The 16,273-nt window shown below is 50.4% G+C and overlaps 1 protein-coding gene across 4 annotated transcripts in view; it reads left to right on the top strand.

Moving 5' to 3' along the window:
• LOC143958201 (mothers against decapentaplegic homolog 3) overlaps nt 1-12,598 on the top strand; it is a 202,745-nt gene extending 190,147 nt beyond the window's left edge. For all 4 annotated transcript variants that reach the window (XM_077467672.1, XM_077467671.1, XM_077467670.1 and 1 more), the window contains exons 7-9: nt 1,796-1,933; nt 2,469-2,613; nt 9,340-12,598. In XM_077467672.1, the coding sequence (XP_077323798.1) occupies nt 1,796-1,933; nt 2,469-2,613; nt 9,340-9,463 (407 nt within the window). In that variant the 3' untranslated portion in view covers nt 9,464-12,598. The remainder of the gene's footprint in view (nt 1-1,795; nt 1,934-2,468; nt 2,614-9,339) is intronic.
• The last annotated feature ends 3,675 nt before the right edge of the window (nt 12,599-16,273 follow it).

Below are 16,273 nucleotides of genomic sequence, written 5' to 3'. Positions count from 1 at the left end.
TACACCGAGGAGGAGCAGCGGGTCATGTGCTCCCCCCCCCACCATCATAACGCCATTTAATGTCCCCGCTTTCATGGTGGTGCCTGGTTATGGGACGGGCCGGGCTGAGTAAATGTGGAGCTTGGAGCAGAACGCGTGCAGAGCCCATGGGGCCCGGGGGCCCCCGGCTTTTGGGGCTCTCTACCCACTTGCCGACCGGGCCTTTCCTGGCATTTTTTTTTGTTTACAAGTTTAAATCGGTGAAAATGAAACAAAAGTCCGCACAGCCGCACTCAAAAAAATAGGGATACATTTATTGATATAAATCCATACAGCAGGGATAAAAACCACTAACGCGTTTCACACCATCAAAACAGGTGCTTCTTTTTTGCTAGAAAATTACTTAGAATCCCCAAATATATATATATATAATTTCTCTTTTTTTAGCAGAGACCCTAGGGAATAAAATGGCGATCGCTGTCGCTTCTGAAAGTGATCCAGCTGCTAATTAGCCGCTCGGACCGCTTTAATGAGACAGCAAGTCACCGGCTGAAATAAATACCAGGGTTTTGGCTGACAGCTTCAGCCATAATCCCAGTAAACCACTTGCAAACTGCAACATATATATACATATTGTGGTCGGCAAGTGGCTAGGGGACGCCGCCCCCCCAAAAGTTAAGGGGGGGGGGCTGTTATGGTGACCCTGATGTAAATGGAGGGAATCTCATGGGACTCTTATGTAAGCGGGACTCTGAGGTAAGGGGGGACTCTTATGTTAGGGAGACGCTCATGGTGACCCTGATGTAAGGGGGGGGAACTCTCATAGGGACACTAATACAATGGGGCTGTGATGGGGACCCTGATGTAAAGGGGACTCTTGTAGTGAATCTAATGTAGAAGGAAACTCTTAATGAGGACACCGATAAAAGGGGGACTCTGATATGGACAATGGATGTAAGGGGGACTATCGTGGTGACCCTGATGTAAATGGAGGGACTCTTATGTAAGTCACACTCTGAGGTAAGTGAGTACCCTGATTTAAGAGGGACTCTTATGGGAGCCCTGATGTATGCGGGGAATCTGCTGTTAGGGGGACTGTCATGGTGACTCTGATGTAAAGAGGGGGGGGCAATATTGTAAAGAAGACTCTACTGGTGACCCTGACATAAATGGAGGGGCTCTTATGTAAGTGGGACTCTAAAAGGGCCTTTGAGGTATAGAGGGCCCCAGATGTAAGGGGAGACTCTGAAATGGACACTGCTGCAATGGGGGCTCTGATGGGGACCCTGATGTAAAGGTGGACTCTGATGTAAGAGGGACTCTTGTGGTGACACTAATGTAAGGGGAGACTCTGATGGGGACACCAATAAAAGGGGGGGCTCTGATAGGGACGCTGATGTAAGGGGGGAGCTCTGATGTTAGGAGGACTCTCATGGTGACAATGATGTAAGGGGGATGGGGGCGTTGATAGGGACACTGATACAATGGGGGCAATGATGGGGACCCTGATGTAAAGGGGGACCCGCATGTTAGAGGGACTCTTGTGACTCTAATGTAAGGGGAGACTCTGATGGGGACACCAATAAAAGGGGGTGCTGTGATAGGGACCCTGATGTAAGAGGGAGCTCTGATAGGGACTCCTATGTAAGGGGAACCTGTTTTAAGGGGGATTCTAATAGGGACACTGATGAGAACCCTGGCCTAAGGGGAACTCTGATTTTAGGGGGACTCTCATGGTGACTCTGATGTAAGGGGGTCTTATGGTTATTTGCAAAGTTTAGGTTTCTGGTTTGGTGATGAAATCTCTCTCTTCCAGGTAGAGGAGTGCGTCTGTACTACATTGGCGGCGAGGTGTTTGCCGAATGCCTTAGTGACAGTGCGATTTTTGTACAGTCCCCGAACTGTAACCAGCGGTATGGTTGGCACCCCGCTACTGTATGCAAGATCCCTCCAGGTAAGACAGTCTCTGCTAGAGGACAGCAATCCCAGCTCTCAGTTTACGGCTCATTCATACATGAGGTTTGGAGGGGAGGGGGGGGGGCGGTAAAACCCTACGGTTTAGCTCCAGCTCCCCAATCCTACTGTCTCCGGGGACACACACTCAGGGGGCGCTGACAAAGAAAGAGCCCACCCCAGCTCAAAGTGAACACTAGAGCGAGAAGAAACTCCTAACTTCCGCACACCAGCAAAAGCACAGGTATAGACGAGTGAGATGAAACGCGTCGGAGAGGGTGGAGCCGGGCCCGAAGACACTTTCACTTGTCTATACCTGGGCTTTTTCTGGTGTGCGGCGTTTGGACTTACTTCTCGCTCTAGTGACATGAATGAAGTGTCACTTTTTGTGCACTTCAAATAAAATTGACCAAAAAAAGGGAACTGTGTGATGTGCTGGAGCGACACTGTGTGTAATTAAATGGCTTCACAAATGGTAAAAAATACAATGAAGATTTGTGGCTTTTTTACATTCTTTTTATTCCCGTTTCTTCCAGGGTGTAATTTGAAGATCTTTAATAATCAGGAGTTCGCCGCCCTCTTGGCGCAATCGGTAAACCAGGGATTTGAGGCCGTGTATCAGCTGACCAGGATGTGTACTATACGGATGAGCTTCGTCAAGGGATGGGGAGCCGAATACAGGTCAGTGATACCTAAAACCCAATTGGGATGAGCAGTAACAGCTGGGAGTGTCTTAGCAATGTCATAGCAATAAGGCTGGACGGGATGATGTCATAGTGGGGATGAGCAGTAGCAGCTGGGAGTGTCTTAGCAACATTCTAGCAACAAGGCAGGATGAATTGATGTAATCTCTGTGATGGTGGGGCTGGACAGTAACAGCTGGGAGTGTCTTAGCAACGTCCTAGCAACAAGGCAGGCAATAAATGGTTACCTTTATTTGCCAATTCCCTCTAGCCTTCTCTAGAATTATTACATTGTGTCTCTTGTTACAAAGACCTATGTATTTCCTATTCATCTCAGCTCCATCTAGATCACATGTGTCATACACAATCCCTGCAGGCTGAATCCAGCCTGCCCTTGCACCTCTACTGCAGCACCTCCTTCGTCTCTACCCCCATAGAGAGGGGGGCAGAACTCCTCCTCCAGATCCTGCGCTTCTCCAAGCAACCGCAGATAGGCTTGTCTCTGCGCCCGCCCCCCCCCCCCCCCCATCCATTCTCATAAGTTTGCAGCAGGGAGGAGACCAGGACTCCTCTTACATATCCTGCGCTGCTACAGCACCCCCTCCCCTCTACCTCCACAGGTTTTCTGCATTCAGCAGACTTTAGCAGTTACTCTAGCCCTCCTCTGGTACTTCTCCAGACCCTGCACTTTCCACTTCCCCAGTCTCAAGTAGCTTGCAGCAAGAAGGACAGAACTCCTCCAGATCCTGTGCCTCTCTGTGCAGCTGCAGCCCCCCTTCCTCTCTGTCTTCCCTGGTCTCAGCATTCAGCAGACTTTGGCAGCTGACTCCAATCCTCCTCTGGTCCTCCTCCAGACCCTGCGCCTTCTGTTTCCCCAGTCTTAAGCAGTTTTCAAAAAGGAGGAAAGAACTCCTACAGATCCTCTGTCTGCCTCTCTGTGCAGCCGCAGCACCCCCCCTCCCCCCCCAATCTGCCTCCCGGTCTCTGCATTCAGCAGACTGGCAGCTGACTCCAGTCCTCCTCCAGACCCTGCACTTTCTGTTTCCCTAGTCTCAAGCAGTTTTCAGCAAGGAGAATAGAACTCCTACAGATCCTCTGACTCTCTGTGCAGCCGCAGCACCCCCCTCTAATCTGCCTCCCTCTGGTCTCTGCATTCAGCAGACTCCAGTCCTCCTCCAGACCCTGCACTTTCTGCTTCCCAGCTCTGCACTCAGATGCTTCCCAGCAGCAGCACGTGGTAAGGTGGGCGCACTCTGATGTAAGGAAGGGTGGGGGATTGCTTGACCTCTGTTGGTGGGGGGAGGCTCTTGACATCTGGTGTAAGGGGGGGTGGGGTGCTCTGGGCATCATAAGGGGGGGTGCTCTTGACATCATAAGGGTTGTGGGGTGCTCTGGGCATCATATGGGGTGGGGTGCTCTGGACATAAGGGGTAAGTGGGGTGCTCTTGACACCATAAGGGGGGGGGCCTGTTGACATCGGATGTAAGGGGGGATGGGATGCTCTGGACATCATAAGGGGTGGGGTGCTCTGGACATCATAAGAGGTGGGGGGTGCTCTGGACATCGTAAGGGGTGGGGGGTGCTCTGGGCATCATAAGGGGGGGGGTGCTCTTGACATCATAAGGGTTGTGGGGTGCTCTGGGCATCATAAGGGGTGGGGTGTTCTGGACATAAGGGGTAAGTGGGGTGCTCTTGACACCATAAGGGGGGGGCTGTTGACATCTGATGTAAGGGGGGATGGGATGCTCTGGACATCGTAAGGGGTGGGGGGTGCTCTGGACATCATAAGAGGTGGGGGGTGCTCTGGACAACATACGGGGGGATGGGATGCTCTGGACATCATAAGGGGTGGGGGTGCTCTGGACAACATAAGGGGGGGGGGATGCTCTGGACATCATAAGGGGTGGGGGGTGCTCTGGACAACATAAGGGGGGTGGAATGCTCTGGACATCAGAAGGGGTGGGGGGTGCTCTGGACATCATAAGGGGGGGATGGGATGCTCTGGACATCAGAAGGGGTGGGGGGTGCTCTGGACATCATAGGGGGATGGGATGCTCTAGACATCAGAAGGGGTGTGGGGTGCTCTGGACATCATAAGGGGCGAGGGTGCTCTGAACATCATAAGGGGGGGGGGGTGGGGTGCTCTGGACATAAGGGGGGTGGGGTGCTCTAGACATCAGGTGGGGTGCTCTGGACATCATAAGGGGGGGTGGGGTGCTCTGGACATCATAAGGGGGGTGGGGTGCTCTGGACATCTTAAGGGGGAGTGGGGTGCTCTGGACATAATGGGGGAGGTGGGGTGCGTTGGACATCATAGGGGGTGGGGTGCTCTGGACATCATAGGGGGGTGGGGTGCTCTGGACATCATAGGGGGGTGGGGTGCTCTGGACAGCATGGGGGGTGGGGTGCTCTGGACATCATAGGGGGGTGGGGTGCTCTGGACATCATAGGGGGGTGGGGTGCTCTGGACAGCATGGGGGGTGGGGTGAGGTGCTCAGGACAGCATAAGGGGGGAGTGGGGTGCTCTGAACATCATAGGGGGTGGGGTGCTCTTGACAGCATGGGGGGGTGCTCTGGACATCTAGTCTTACAAATACAAACGGCCCTTTGATGGCTACCATATTGCTGATGCAGCCGGCGATAAAAAAAACTTGAGTCTGGCGCCCCCGATCTAGATTGAGTGGAGCTCCATCTAGTGAACCAATGGTTACATTCATTTGTTAATTCCCTCTAGTGTTCTCTAGAATTGTTACTTTGTATCTCTTGTTACAAACGCCTCTGTATTTCCTATTCTCCTTAGTGCCATCTCGTGGCCATAATGCCATGTTTTCCTATTGCCCATAGTAAAAGAACATTCGTTCATAAGAGAGATAAGCCTGAAGAACATTCGTTTTTTTTTTTTTTTTTTTGCCTAATTCACAAAGGCACAGGCCGATGGCGATTTGATTATTATATATTTTTTTTTCTAATAAATATACTTCAAGCGTTCCGGTTGGATAGCAAAAGTCAGCTGATGGGCCAGCTCATTTAACTCCTTCCTTCCCGGGCCGGCGAGGCGCGGAGGGGCCGTGGGCTCCATTGGCAAAGCTTGGATACGATAAGCTGATGACTAAAGCAAGTTTGAGGAAGTCGGCCCAGTAAGCTTCTTCTTCCTTCCCGAGAAAACCAAATGTTAGTTTTTCTTTCAGTTCCCTGAAATCCGTGACCCCCCCCCCCCCCCCCCGTGATCACCGCCCGGGGAAAGTGACTTTTATTTGTGCGGTCTCGCTGATTTTTCTGGGGGTGTCCGGCGCTGCGACACATGTCATTATGTGGAGGGCGGAACGTTCTGCTATTGTGGGAGCAGCAGATCCCCCAACTCCTGCCTGCTGGCTTCCAGATGTTCGGTGACCGTTTATACCGCTTAACCGTTTCACGCCGGGGCGCTCTGTGGTCAGGAAGAGGAAGAGCGGGACTCTGAGCGCGCTCGGCGCGGCGCGGGTTAAATCTCATCCTCCACACTTTGACAGCCAGTTTCAGCGCTGGCCGGGAGCCAGGGGAGCTAATGGAACCCAGATGTGCCTCTGTTTGGCAGCCTCATTACTGATCCTGAGGTTCCTCGCTCACATTTCACTTCTTCCTTCCTTAACCCGTTCAGTGCCCGAGGAGCGCTACAGTCCCTCCGAAGAATCCGCCGCAAAACGGGAACCACTTGATGACCAGCCCAAAATCCATATTGTTTGCTAGAAAATGACTTGGAACTCCCAAACATTATATGTTTTTATGTTTGCATAGACCCTAGGTCAGGGGTCAGCAACCTTTCTCCACTTAAGGGTCGGATTCATTGTATGTGAATGCATGGAGGGCCACATTCACCCGCTAATAAATAGCGATAATAATAATCCGAACATAGTAATGATAACAGTTCAGGTTTATCTCACTTTAAGGTGCTTCACTAATACAAAAGCCAGTTCACCCCGAGGGAGCGCGTGGCTGGGGATTCGGATGTTACTGCCCCCTCCCCCATCCTGGCACCAAAGGGTGGCTGATGCCAGACCTGTCAGCCAATGTGGTCTGGAGATGGGGTTCCCGTCCCCAGGGATGGTGGGGTCCCCAGAGGAGAAGGGGTCCCTAATAGAGACCCCCATATTACAGTGTCCTCTGTCCCCCTTCACTTCACTCCCGTAGTGTCCTCTGCCCCCAAAGCAGTGTCCTCTGTCCCCTGAACATCCCCCCATTGTAGTGCCCTCTGTACCCCTATAGTGTCCTCTGCCCCCAAAGCAGTGTCCTCTGCCCCCTGCACCCCCCATTGTAGTGCCCTCTGTACCCCCATAGTGTCCTCTGCCCCCAAAGCGGTGTCCTCTGTCCCATGAACCCCCCCCCCCTTGTAATGCCCTCTGTTCCCCTTCACTTCACCCCCGTAGTGTCCTCTGCCCCCAAATTAGTGTCCTCTGCCCCCTGCACCCCCCCCCATTGTAGTGCCCTCTGTCCTCCACTTCACCCCCGTAGTGTCCTATGCCCCCAAAGCAGTGTCCTCTGTCCCCTGCACCCCCTCCCCCATTGTAGTGCCCTCTGTACCCCCATAGTGTCCTCTGCACCCCCCACTATAATGCCCTCTGTACCCCATTGTATCCTCTTGTCCTCTGAACCCCCCCCCCCCCACTGTAGTGTCCTCTGTCTCCTGCACCCCACTGTAGTGTCCTCTGTACCCCCATAGTGTCCTCTATCCCCTGCACACCACTGTAGTGTCCTCTGTACCCCTGTAGTGTCCTCTATCCCCTGCACCCCACAGTAGTGTCCTCTGTCCCCTGCACCCCACAGTAGTGTCCTCTGTCCCCTGCACCCCACTGTAGTGTCCTCTATACCCCCATAGTGTTCACTGTACCCCCATAGAGTCCTCTGCCCCCTGCTCCCCCCACTGTAGTGCCCTCTGTACCCCCATAGTGTCCTCTGTCCCCTGCACCCCCCCCCACTGTAGTGCCCTCTGTACCCCCATAATGCCCTCTGTTCCCTGCATCCCCCTCCACTGTAGTGTCCTCTGTACCCCTGTAGTGTCCTCTGTCCCATGCACCCCACTGTAGTGTACTCTGTACCCCCATAGGGACCTCTGTCCCTTTCAACCCCCCCCCCCCCCCGACTGCAATGTCCTCTGTACCCCCATAGTGTCCCCCTGCATCCCCCCACTTTAGTGTCTTCTGTACCCCCATAGTGTCCTCTGCACCCCCCTCCCCACTGTAGTGCCCTCTGTACCCCCATAGTGTCTTCTGTCCCCTGCACCCCCTCCCCCCACTTTAGTGACCTCTGTACCCCCATAGTGTCCTCTGTACCCCCTTAGTGTCCTCTGTCCCCTGCACCCCACTGTAGTGTCCTCTGTCCCCTGCATCCCCCCACTGTAGTGTCCCCTGTACCCCCGTAGTGTCCTCTGTCTCCTGCACCCCCCCACTGTAGTGTCCTCTGTACCCCCATAGTGTCTTATGTCCTCTGCACCCCCCACTATAGTGTCCTCTGTACCCCCTTAGTTAGTGTCCTCTGTCCCCTGCACCCCACTGTAGTGTCCTCTGTCCCCTGCATCCCCCCACTGTAGTGTCCCCTGTACCCCCATAGTGTCCTCTGTCTCCTGCACCCCCCCCCCCACTGTAGTGTCCCCTGCACCCCCATAGTGTCCTCTGTACTGTAGTGTCTGCAATTTTTATCGTGACTGCGACATTATGGCGGACACATCGGACACTTTTGTCACATTTTTGGAACCACTGGCATTAATACAGCAATCAGTGCAATTAAAAATGCATTGATTACTGTAAAAATGTCACTGGCAGTGAAGGGGTTAACACTAGGTGACAATAAAGGGGTTAACTGTGTTCCCTGGGAGGTGATTCTAACTGAAGGGGGAGGGGACTAACTACAGCAAGTGACAGGTCGTGGTTCCTAGCCAATAGGAACACGCGATCTGTCACTTCAGAACAGAACAGGGAAGTGTCTGTTACACACACTCGTCCCTGTTCTGTGTCTCCTGGTCACGATCGCTCGTGGCCGGCGGTCATCGCGACCATCGGACCGCATCGCGCGCACGTGCCTGTTATGCCCTGTACACATGTTCGGACAATGAGGTGACGTTCGTTGCGTGCGAAGGGACTACAAAGAGGCTAGTAGCCAATACCTTTGGTCTCGTAATTTAATCTGAGCATGCATGGCACTTTGTCCGTCGGAATTCTCTACAAACGACCGGAAAAAGTCCGATCGGATTTTAATGTCGGAAAATTTTAGATCCAGCTCTCAAACTTTTTCTGATGGGATTTCCAACGTAAAAAGTCCGATAGAGCCCACACACGATCGGATTTTCCAACAGCATAATCCGATCGGACCTTATCCATCGGAATTTCCGACCAAGCGTACAAGGCATAATCCAGACCTCGCGCGCCAATGTACAGCTACGTGGTTTTGCGCAGGGGAGCCAACCTGCCGCAGTATAACTGCGACAGCTGGTCCGGAAGCGGTTAGAATGTATTTGATGATCTGAATGATCAACCTCTGGAAGTCAATGGCTCCCGCTGCTGTCTCAGCCAATGAGGAGGGAGAGTCCCCGGAGAGCCGAGGCTCTTATGCACATTGCTGGATCACGATGGGGGCTCAGGTAAGTATAAGGTGGGGGGGGCTGCTGGACACAAAAGATTTTTTTTTTTTTTACCACTTTAACTTTTGAACGTTAACTGCAGCATTGTGTCTAATGATGAACTTGTCTCCACAGGCGCCAGACGGTGACCAGCACACCCTGTTGGATCGAGCTGCATTTGAACGGTCCGCTGCAGTGGCTTGATAAAGTTCTGACACAAATGGGCTCTCCAAGTATCCGCTGCTCCAGCGTCTCGTAGGCCAGCATGTCCAGGTCACATGATCTCACCGACCTGGAGAATCCCAATATCCACCAAGCACAGAGCAAGATCCCAGCACACTGGCTGCCATCCCAGCCTAAGATCTTCCCGACGATCACGTGACAGAGCGGCGGGATGTCAGCCCCTAAATTCTTCTCTGTGTGGAGTTATGACAGTACACCGATCTGGAACACTCAGCCAATTTACACGGTGCAGTACCTGGCTCTGAGCACCCAGCATTACCACAACACAGAAGCAGCTGCTGTTCTCCGTTTTTATTGCTGATAATAAAGCACACAGGTCCATATAACACTGAGGAAACAGTGCTGATAGACGATTCATCAAACTTGACCGGTAAACTTTGGGAAAGTCTCTGAAAGCCAGTGAAAAAAGACGAGTCTCACGTTTTACGATACAGGGTACAGTTTCTACAAAAGTTCTCAAACTTCTCATCTATGGATTCCTTGGCTTCCGATCTCCCCAGAGATGTGGCCATGCCTTTCACATGTCAACCCTGTCATGAACCTTCCCAACATTGGTGACTTGTCCCTTCCTTCTGGACTATTCTCTTTGATTTTTATGTCTCCTGTGCTATATAGATAGTTATTCTATAGTCAGTCTGTTAAATACATATCTTCCACATGGGGCCGGTGTCTACAGAGGGCTCACAGCAGCATTACTTGGGTAGGAGCTCCCAGAAAGCAGGTAAATCGGCTCCGAATTTGACAACTGGAGAAGCAACGTTCATTCTAAGTGTTTGTTATATATGTATCTTATTGTATACCCTGCCTGAGCATGAAGCCTGCTGCTATACAGGTACATCTCACTAAAGCCAGCGTATGGAGCCTATGACTTCTTTCCTACCCCAACATGATGAGACCTGGTTCCAATTTTTCTGGATACCATATTGTTATTGAGCATAAAGCAGTCATTCTCAACTAGGGTTCCTCCAGAGGTTGCTTAGGGGTTCCTTGAACTGTGACTGGTTGCCCTCTTATATGATGGTGAGTACATAGTTCCAGGGCCAACTCCACTTGGTCAGGCCGGCTGCATGAACACACTGGTTGACCTCCTGTTTGATGGTGCCACCAAAATTCCAGGGCCAGCTCCACTTGGCCAGGCCAGCTTCATGAACACACTGGTTGACCTCCTGTTTGATGGTGCCACCAAAGTTCCAGGGCCAGCTCCACTTGGCCAGGCCAGCTTCATGAACACACTGGTTGACCTCCTGTTTGATGGTGCCACCAAAGTTCCAGGGCCAGCTCCACTTGGCCAGGCCAGCTTCATGAACACACTGGTTGACCTCCTGTTTGATGGTTCCACCAAAGTTCCAGGGCCAGCTCCACTTGGCCAGGCCAGCTTCATGAACACACTGGTTGACCTCCTGTTTGATGGTGCCACCAAAGTTCCAGGGCCAGCTCCACTTGGCCAGGCCAGCTTCATGAACACACTGGTTGACCTCCCGTTTGATGGTTCCACCAAAGTTCCAGGGCCAGCTCCACTTGGTCAGGCCAGCTTCATGAACACACTGGTTGACCTCCTGTTTGATGGTGCCACCAAAGTTCCAGGGCCAGCTCCAATTGGCCAGGCCAGCTTCATGAACACACTGGTTGACCTCCTGTTTGATGGTGCCTCCATAGCTCCAGGGCCAACTCCACTTGGCCAGGCCAGCTTCATGAACCCACTGATTGACCTCCTGTTTGATGGTGCCTCCATAGTTCCAGGGCCAACTCCACTTGGCCAAGCCGGCTGCACGGACCCTATGATTTGCCTCCTGTTTGATGGTGCTTCCATAGTTCCTGGGCCAAGGTTGAGAAAGGCCGTCATACAGACAGGAGTTAGGTTAGTGACACAAACTTTCCTGTATAGACAATGTAATAGTCTCTTGATAAGAGGCAGGTGGGCTGTGACCAAGAAAGCTGTTCTATCAGTAAGCCAAGCCTTCCTTCCACAGGTAGAAGGCAGGCATGGGAAAGTCACAATGGCCATGCACCCAGTGGCAGACAGGTCATGGTGGCATTGATGTTGAGGCCATGGATGACCATATGCAGCCTAATAAGACAACAGATTTGAGCATCATTGTTTGATATAATCTGTAGGCATTAGCAAAAGATAGAGAGCACTTCCAAAACTAGGAAGTGCCGGCACAAAAAGATTTCCCAACATGTTGGAAAATCCATTTTAAACCCCTGCCAGACCATTTCCCTTATAGGATGGGGGAGTGGAAGGAATATATCATGCATGAAAGATTATGGAGGGTCCTAGCAATATGCAATTCCCGGGGGAGGGCTGGCAGATCTCCCATAACCCTTAAGTTTCATTGAGGGATCTGCCAATGTTGCGTCACCCTAACCAGTACGCAATCGTAACTTCTTATTTTTTTTTTTTCCTAGTCTGGATCTGAGATCTCAGGGTCTCCTTGTCTTTGTTTTAGACATAGCATGAGGTGGAAGCCATTCTTTCTGCTCTGTATATTTATTTACAGAGAATGCCAGTGAAATGTCGCTGCGGCAAGCGTCCTCTTGTGTACCTCTCTCCAGAGCATGGCCAGCTGTTCCCAGAAGCGGCACAGCGATGACCACATGCAGCGTTCCCCGATTGGAGATGGGGGGGGGGGGGCAGCGTACTCGTAGCACAGATGGGGAGATTTCTCCCCGTATATTTGTAGCATGAAAGAACAGGCTCCCTCAGTCTGTAACAACTCAATTTCTTGGGATAAGCTTTATTTTACAAAAAAATAACCTTACAGTTTCTTTGTTTTAGTGTAGGAAATATCTTCTTTGTTTTTTGTTTTTTTTCTGTTTTTTATTCGTACGCATTTCTGGGAAAACTGTGTTTTTGGTTCCTTTTCCAAATTTGTCTGTTTTGCTTGTATGTGTCTCAATTATTGTTAAGATATACACAAAATATATATCTATCTATCCCCCAGAAATACACTCTAGGCTCTGATTAGCTGAATTTTTTTTATCTGTATCGTTCAATCACAGTAGCCAGTAAGAGAGAATATTCAAAGTTATTTGTGTTATTCAAAACGAGTAAAATGCAGTTATTTCTCCCATTCCCCCCCCCCCCCCATTTCCATTATGGTGTCTTCATTCTATGTGTTAATGCAAATACATTTTTCCCCCCCTTGTATTTCCTGTTTATTTGATGTCTTCGCCGTAATCTTGTTATGTATTTGTTACAAATGGATCAGATTTCTTGATTTACTTTGATTACTGACATACAGCCGCATCAATTTTCACAAAGTCTGCTGCCTCATATTTTTTTTGCATCTACTCCAGAATGTTATGAAGAGCGATCAGATGAGCTGCAACGAATTGCAAAGTCCCTCTTTGCCGCAAAAATGAAGTTAAAGCGGGACTGTACTGGGAAAAAAAAAAATAAAAGCCAGAAGCTATAAATACTACAGCTGCTGACTTTTAATAAATGGACACTCACCTGTCCCGGGGTCCAGCGATGCCGGCAGCCGAGGCCGATCGATCGGCTCTCAGCTGTTGCCGCCATCATTCTAGGTGAGGGAATCAGGAAGTGAAGTGAATCGGCTTCACTTTCCGGTTTCCTACTGCGCATGCGCGAGTCGCGCCACGCAATAGGAATTGTCCGCGCTGTCTCTGGGACCCGTGTGTGTCCCAGCAGACAGCGCAGCAGGGCAGGAAGAGTCATAGACTCCCGTGGGAGTCTATGCCCGGAAGTGGGTGAAAATACCTGTCTTTGACAGGTATCTCCACCCCCCTCCCCACTGAAAGGTGGCAATTGTGACAGCGGGGGGGGGTTCCGATCAGCGGAAGTTCCACTTTAGGGTGGAACCCTGCTTTAATCCCATAAAAAAAAATTTCCACTGTATTTGTGAAGAAGGCTCTTCAGGGCCCCCAAGAAAGTCCAGCAAGCGCCAGGACCGTCTCCTACAGATGATTGAGCTGCGGGATTGGGGGGCACCACCAGTGCAGGGCTCGCTCAGGAATAGCAGCAGGCAGATGTGAGGACATCGGCACACACAGTGAGGAGAAGACTTTTGGAGGATGGTCTGGTGTCAAGAAGGGAAGTAAAGAAGGCACTTCCCTTCAGGAAGAACATGAGGGACCGACTGATGTTCTGCAGAAGGTCCAGGGATTGGACTGCTGAGGACTGGGGGAAAAGTCATTTTCTCTGATTTACTGTTGGCATGACACAGGACCGCAAACAATTATGACAAGGTGCTCCATCATGCTGGAAAAGGCATTGTTCCTCACCAAATTGTTCTTGGATGGTTGGGAGAAGTTGCACTCAGAGGATGTTTTTGTGCCATTCTTTAGGCTGCTTTCACACTGGGGCGGGAGCAGCGGCGCTATTTTTAGCGGCGCTTTACCGTCGTTTTAGCGGCGGTGTGCGGGCGCTAGCGGGGTGGTTTTAACCCCCGCTAGCGGCCGAAAAGGGGTTAAACCCGCTCGCAAAGCGCCGCTGCAGCGGCGCTTTGCCGGCGGTATTGCCGCGGTGTCCCATTGATTTCAATGGGTAGGAGCGGTGAATACACCGCTCCTTCACCGCTGCAAAGATGCGGCTAGCAGGACTTTTTTCACCGTCCTGCCAGCGCATCGCTCCAGTGTGAAAGCCCTCCGGCTTTCACACTGGAGTTAAAGGGGCCGTTTTTTTTCAGGCGTTACACAGGCGCTATTTTTAGCGCTGTAACGCCTGAATACCGCCCCAGTGTGAAAGCAGCCTTAGTCATGGCGGTGTTCTTAGGGGTCATCTGGAAAAAACTTTGTCCGGAGAAGAAAAGGTGAGCGCTACCATCAGTCCTGTGTCATGCCAACAGTAAAGCATCCCGAGACCATTCATGGGTGGGGTGGCTTCTCAGCCAAGGGAGTGGCTCACTCACAATTTTGCCTAAGAACACCGCCATGAATAAAGAACGGTACAAAAACCTCCGAGAGCAACTTCTCCCAACCATCCAAGAACCGTTTGGTGAGGAACAATGCCTTATCCAGCATGCTGGAGCACCTTGTCATAGGGCAAAAGTGATAACTAAGTGGCTGGGGGGAACAAAACATGGGCATTTTAAGTCCATGGCCAGGAACCTCCCCAGACCTTAATCTCAGAACTTGTGCTCATTCCTCAAGAGGTGGGAGAACAAACCCCCCCCACAAATTCTGACAAACTCCAAGCATTGATTATGCAAGAATGGGCCGCCATCAGTCAGGATCGGGCCCAGAAGTTGATTGGCAGCACTCCAGGGGGAACTGCAGAGGTCTTGAAAAAGAAGGGTCAACACTTCAAATATTGACTCTCAGCATAAACTTAATTAAATTGTCAATAAAAGCCTTTGACACTTATGAAATGCTTGTAATTATACTTCAGTATAGCATAGTAACATCTGGCAAAAAAAAAAAGATCTAAAAACACTGAAGCCGCAGGCTTTGTGGAAATTAATATTTACGTAATTCTCAAAACTTTTGGCCATGGCTGTACATATATGAGGTGCGACAGTTTAATTCCTGGAATGCCCGCATTATAGCACGAGTGGCGAGTCACACAACCATTCGCTCTCGAGCGTGTTCTGCCATGTTCTAAATTGCACTCGCCTGGGTCGCCCGGGACCCAGTTGCCTCGGTCTTTAGTAGTATAAGTAACAGGTGTGTGCCTTGTGCTGTTGGCGGAAAACGAACAACAGGAATCTGGAGCAGCTGATCAACATCAAATTTTGCATTAAAATTGGCAAAAGTGAGCATAAAAAATTTAGGTCTGTTACAGCGGGCTTATGGTGAACAAATTAAGTGTTTCTGAATGGCGTAGGCAGTTTAACCACTTCAGCTCTGGAAGGATTTGCCCCCTTAATGACCAGGCCATTTTTTGCGATACGGCACTGCAATCGCTTTAACGGACAATTGCGTGGTCGTGCAATGTTGTACCCACAAAATTAACGTCCTTTTTTACCCACAAATAGAGCTTTCTTTTTGCGGTATTTGATCACCTCCATGGTTTTTATTTTTTGCGCTATAAATAAAAAAATCACCAACAATTTAAAAAAATAAATACAAAAATTTTTTCTGCTATAATACATATCCCCCAAAAAATTATAAAAAACAAATATATTCTTCTACATATTTCTGGTTAAAAAAAAATAAAAATAAATTGCAATAGGCGTATATTGATTGATTTGCGCAAAACTACACATCTACAAACTACGGGATAGATTTAGGGACTTATTTTTTTATTTATTTTTTAGCAGGACTATGACATTGCGGCGAACAAATTGACCCCCAAATTACACTTTCTGGGGACCAGTAACATTATTGCAATGATGATCAGTGCTATAAAAATGCACTGATCAACGTAAAAATGGCACTGGCAGGGAAGGGGTTTACACTAGGGGGCAATCAAGGGGTTAATGGTGTTCCCTGGGTATGTTCTAACTGTGGGTGGGGAGGGGCTCACTGGGACATGACAGAGATCCCTGGGAACAGTAGGTCATGTCATCTGACAGAACAGGGAATCGCCTTGTTTACATAGGCAGTTCCCAGTTCTGCCTCTCCTCACCACATTCGTGGGTCACCGGTAGACATAGAGCCCGCAGGAACGCTCCCGCTATCCTACTTGCACGGACCGACGTACAGGTAAGTCGGTTTGTGCAGGAGAGCTGACCTGCCGCAGTATATCTGCGTGAGGTGGTCGGCGTGTGGTTAAGGAGGGGTGGAAATATGTCCATGATGACTCAAGAAGTGGGCAGCCAAAAACGCATAAGGACGGATGCAAATGTGCACAGAGTGCCAACCCTCGTACGCCCATGCTGGGGTGTTTTTTTTTTTTTTTGTTTGTTTGTTTTTTTCGATC

This window comes from Lithobates pipiens, unplaced genomic scaffold (genome assembly GCF_037356315.1).
Source record: "Lithobates pipiens isolate NorthernLeopardFrog02 unplaced genomic scaffold, aLitPip1_a1.2 Scaffold_6, whole genome shotgun sequence".
In the NCBI taxonomy this organism is placed as follows: domain Eukaryota; kingdom Metazoa; phylum Chordata; class Amphibia; order Anura; family Ranidae; genus Lithobates; species Lithobates pipiens.
This window is presented reverse-complemented; position numbering and strand designations above follow the sequence as displayed.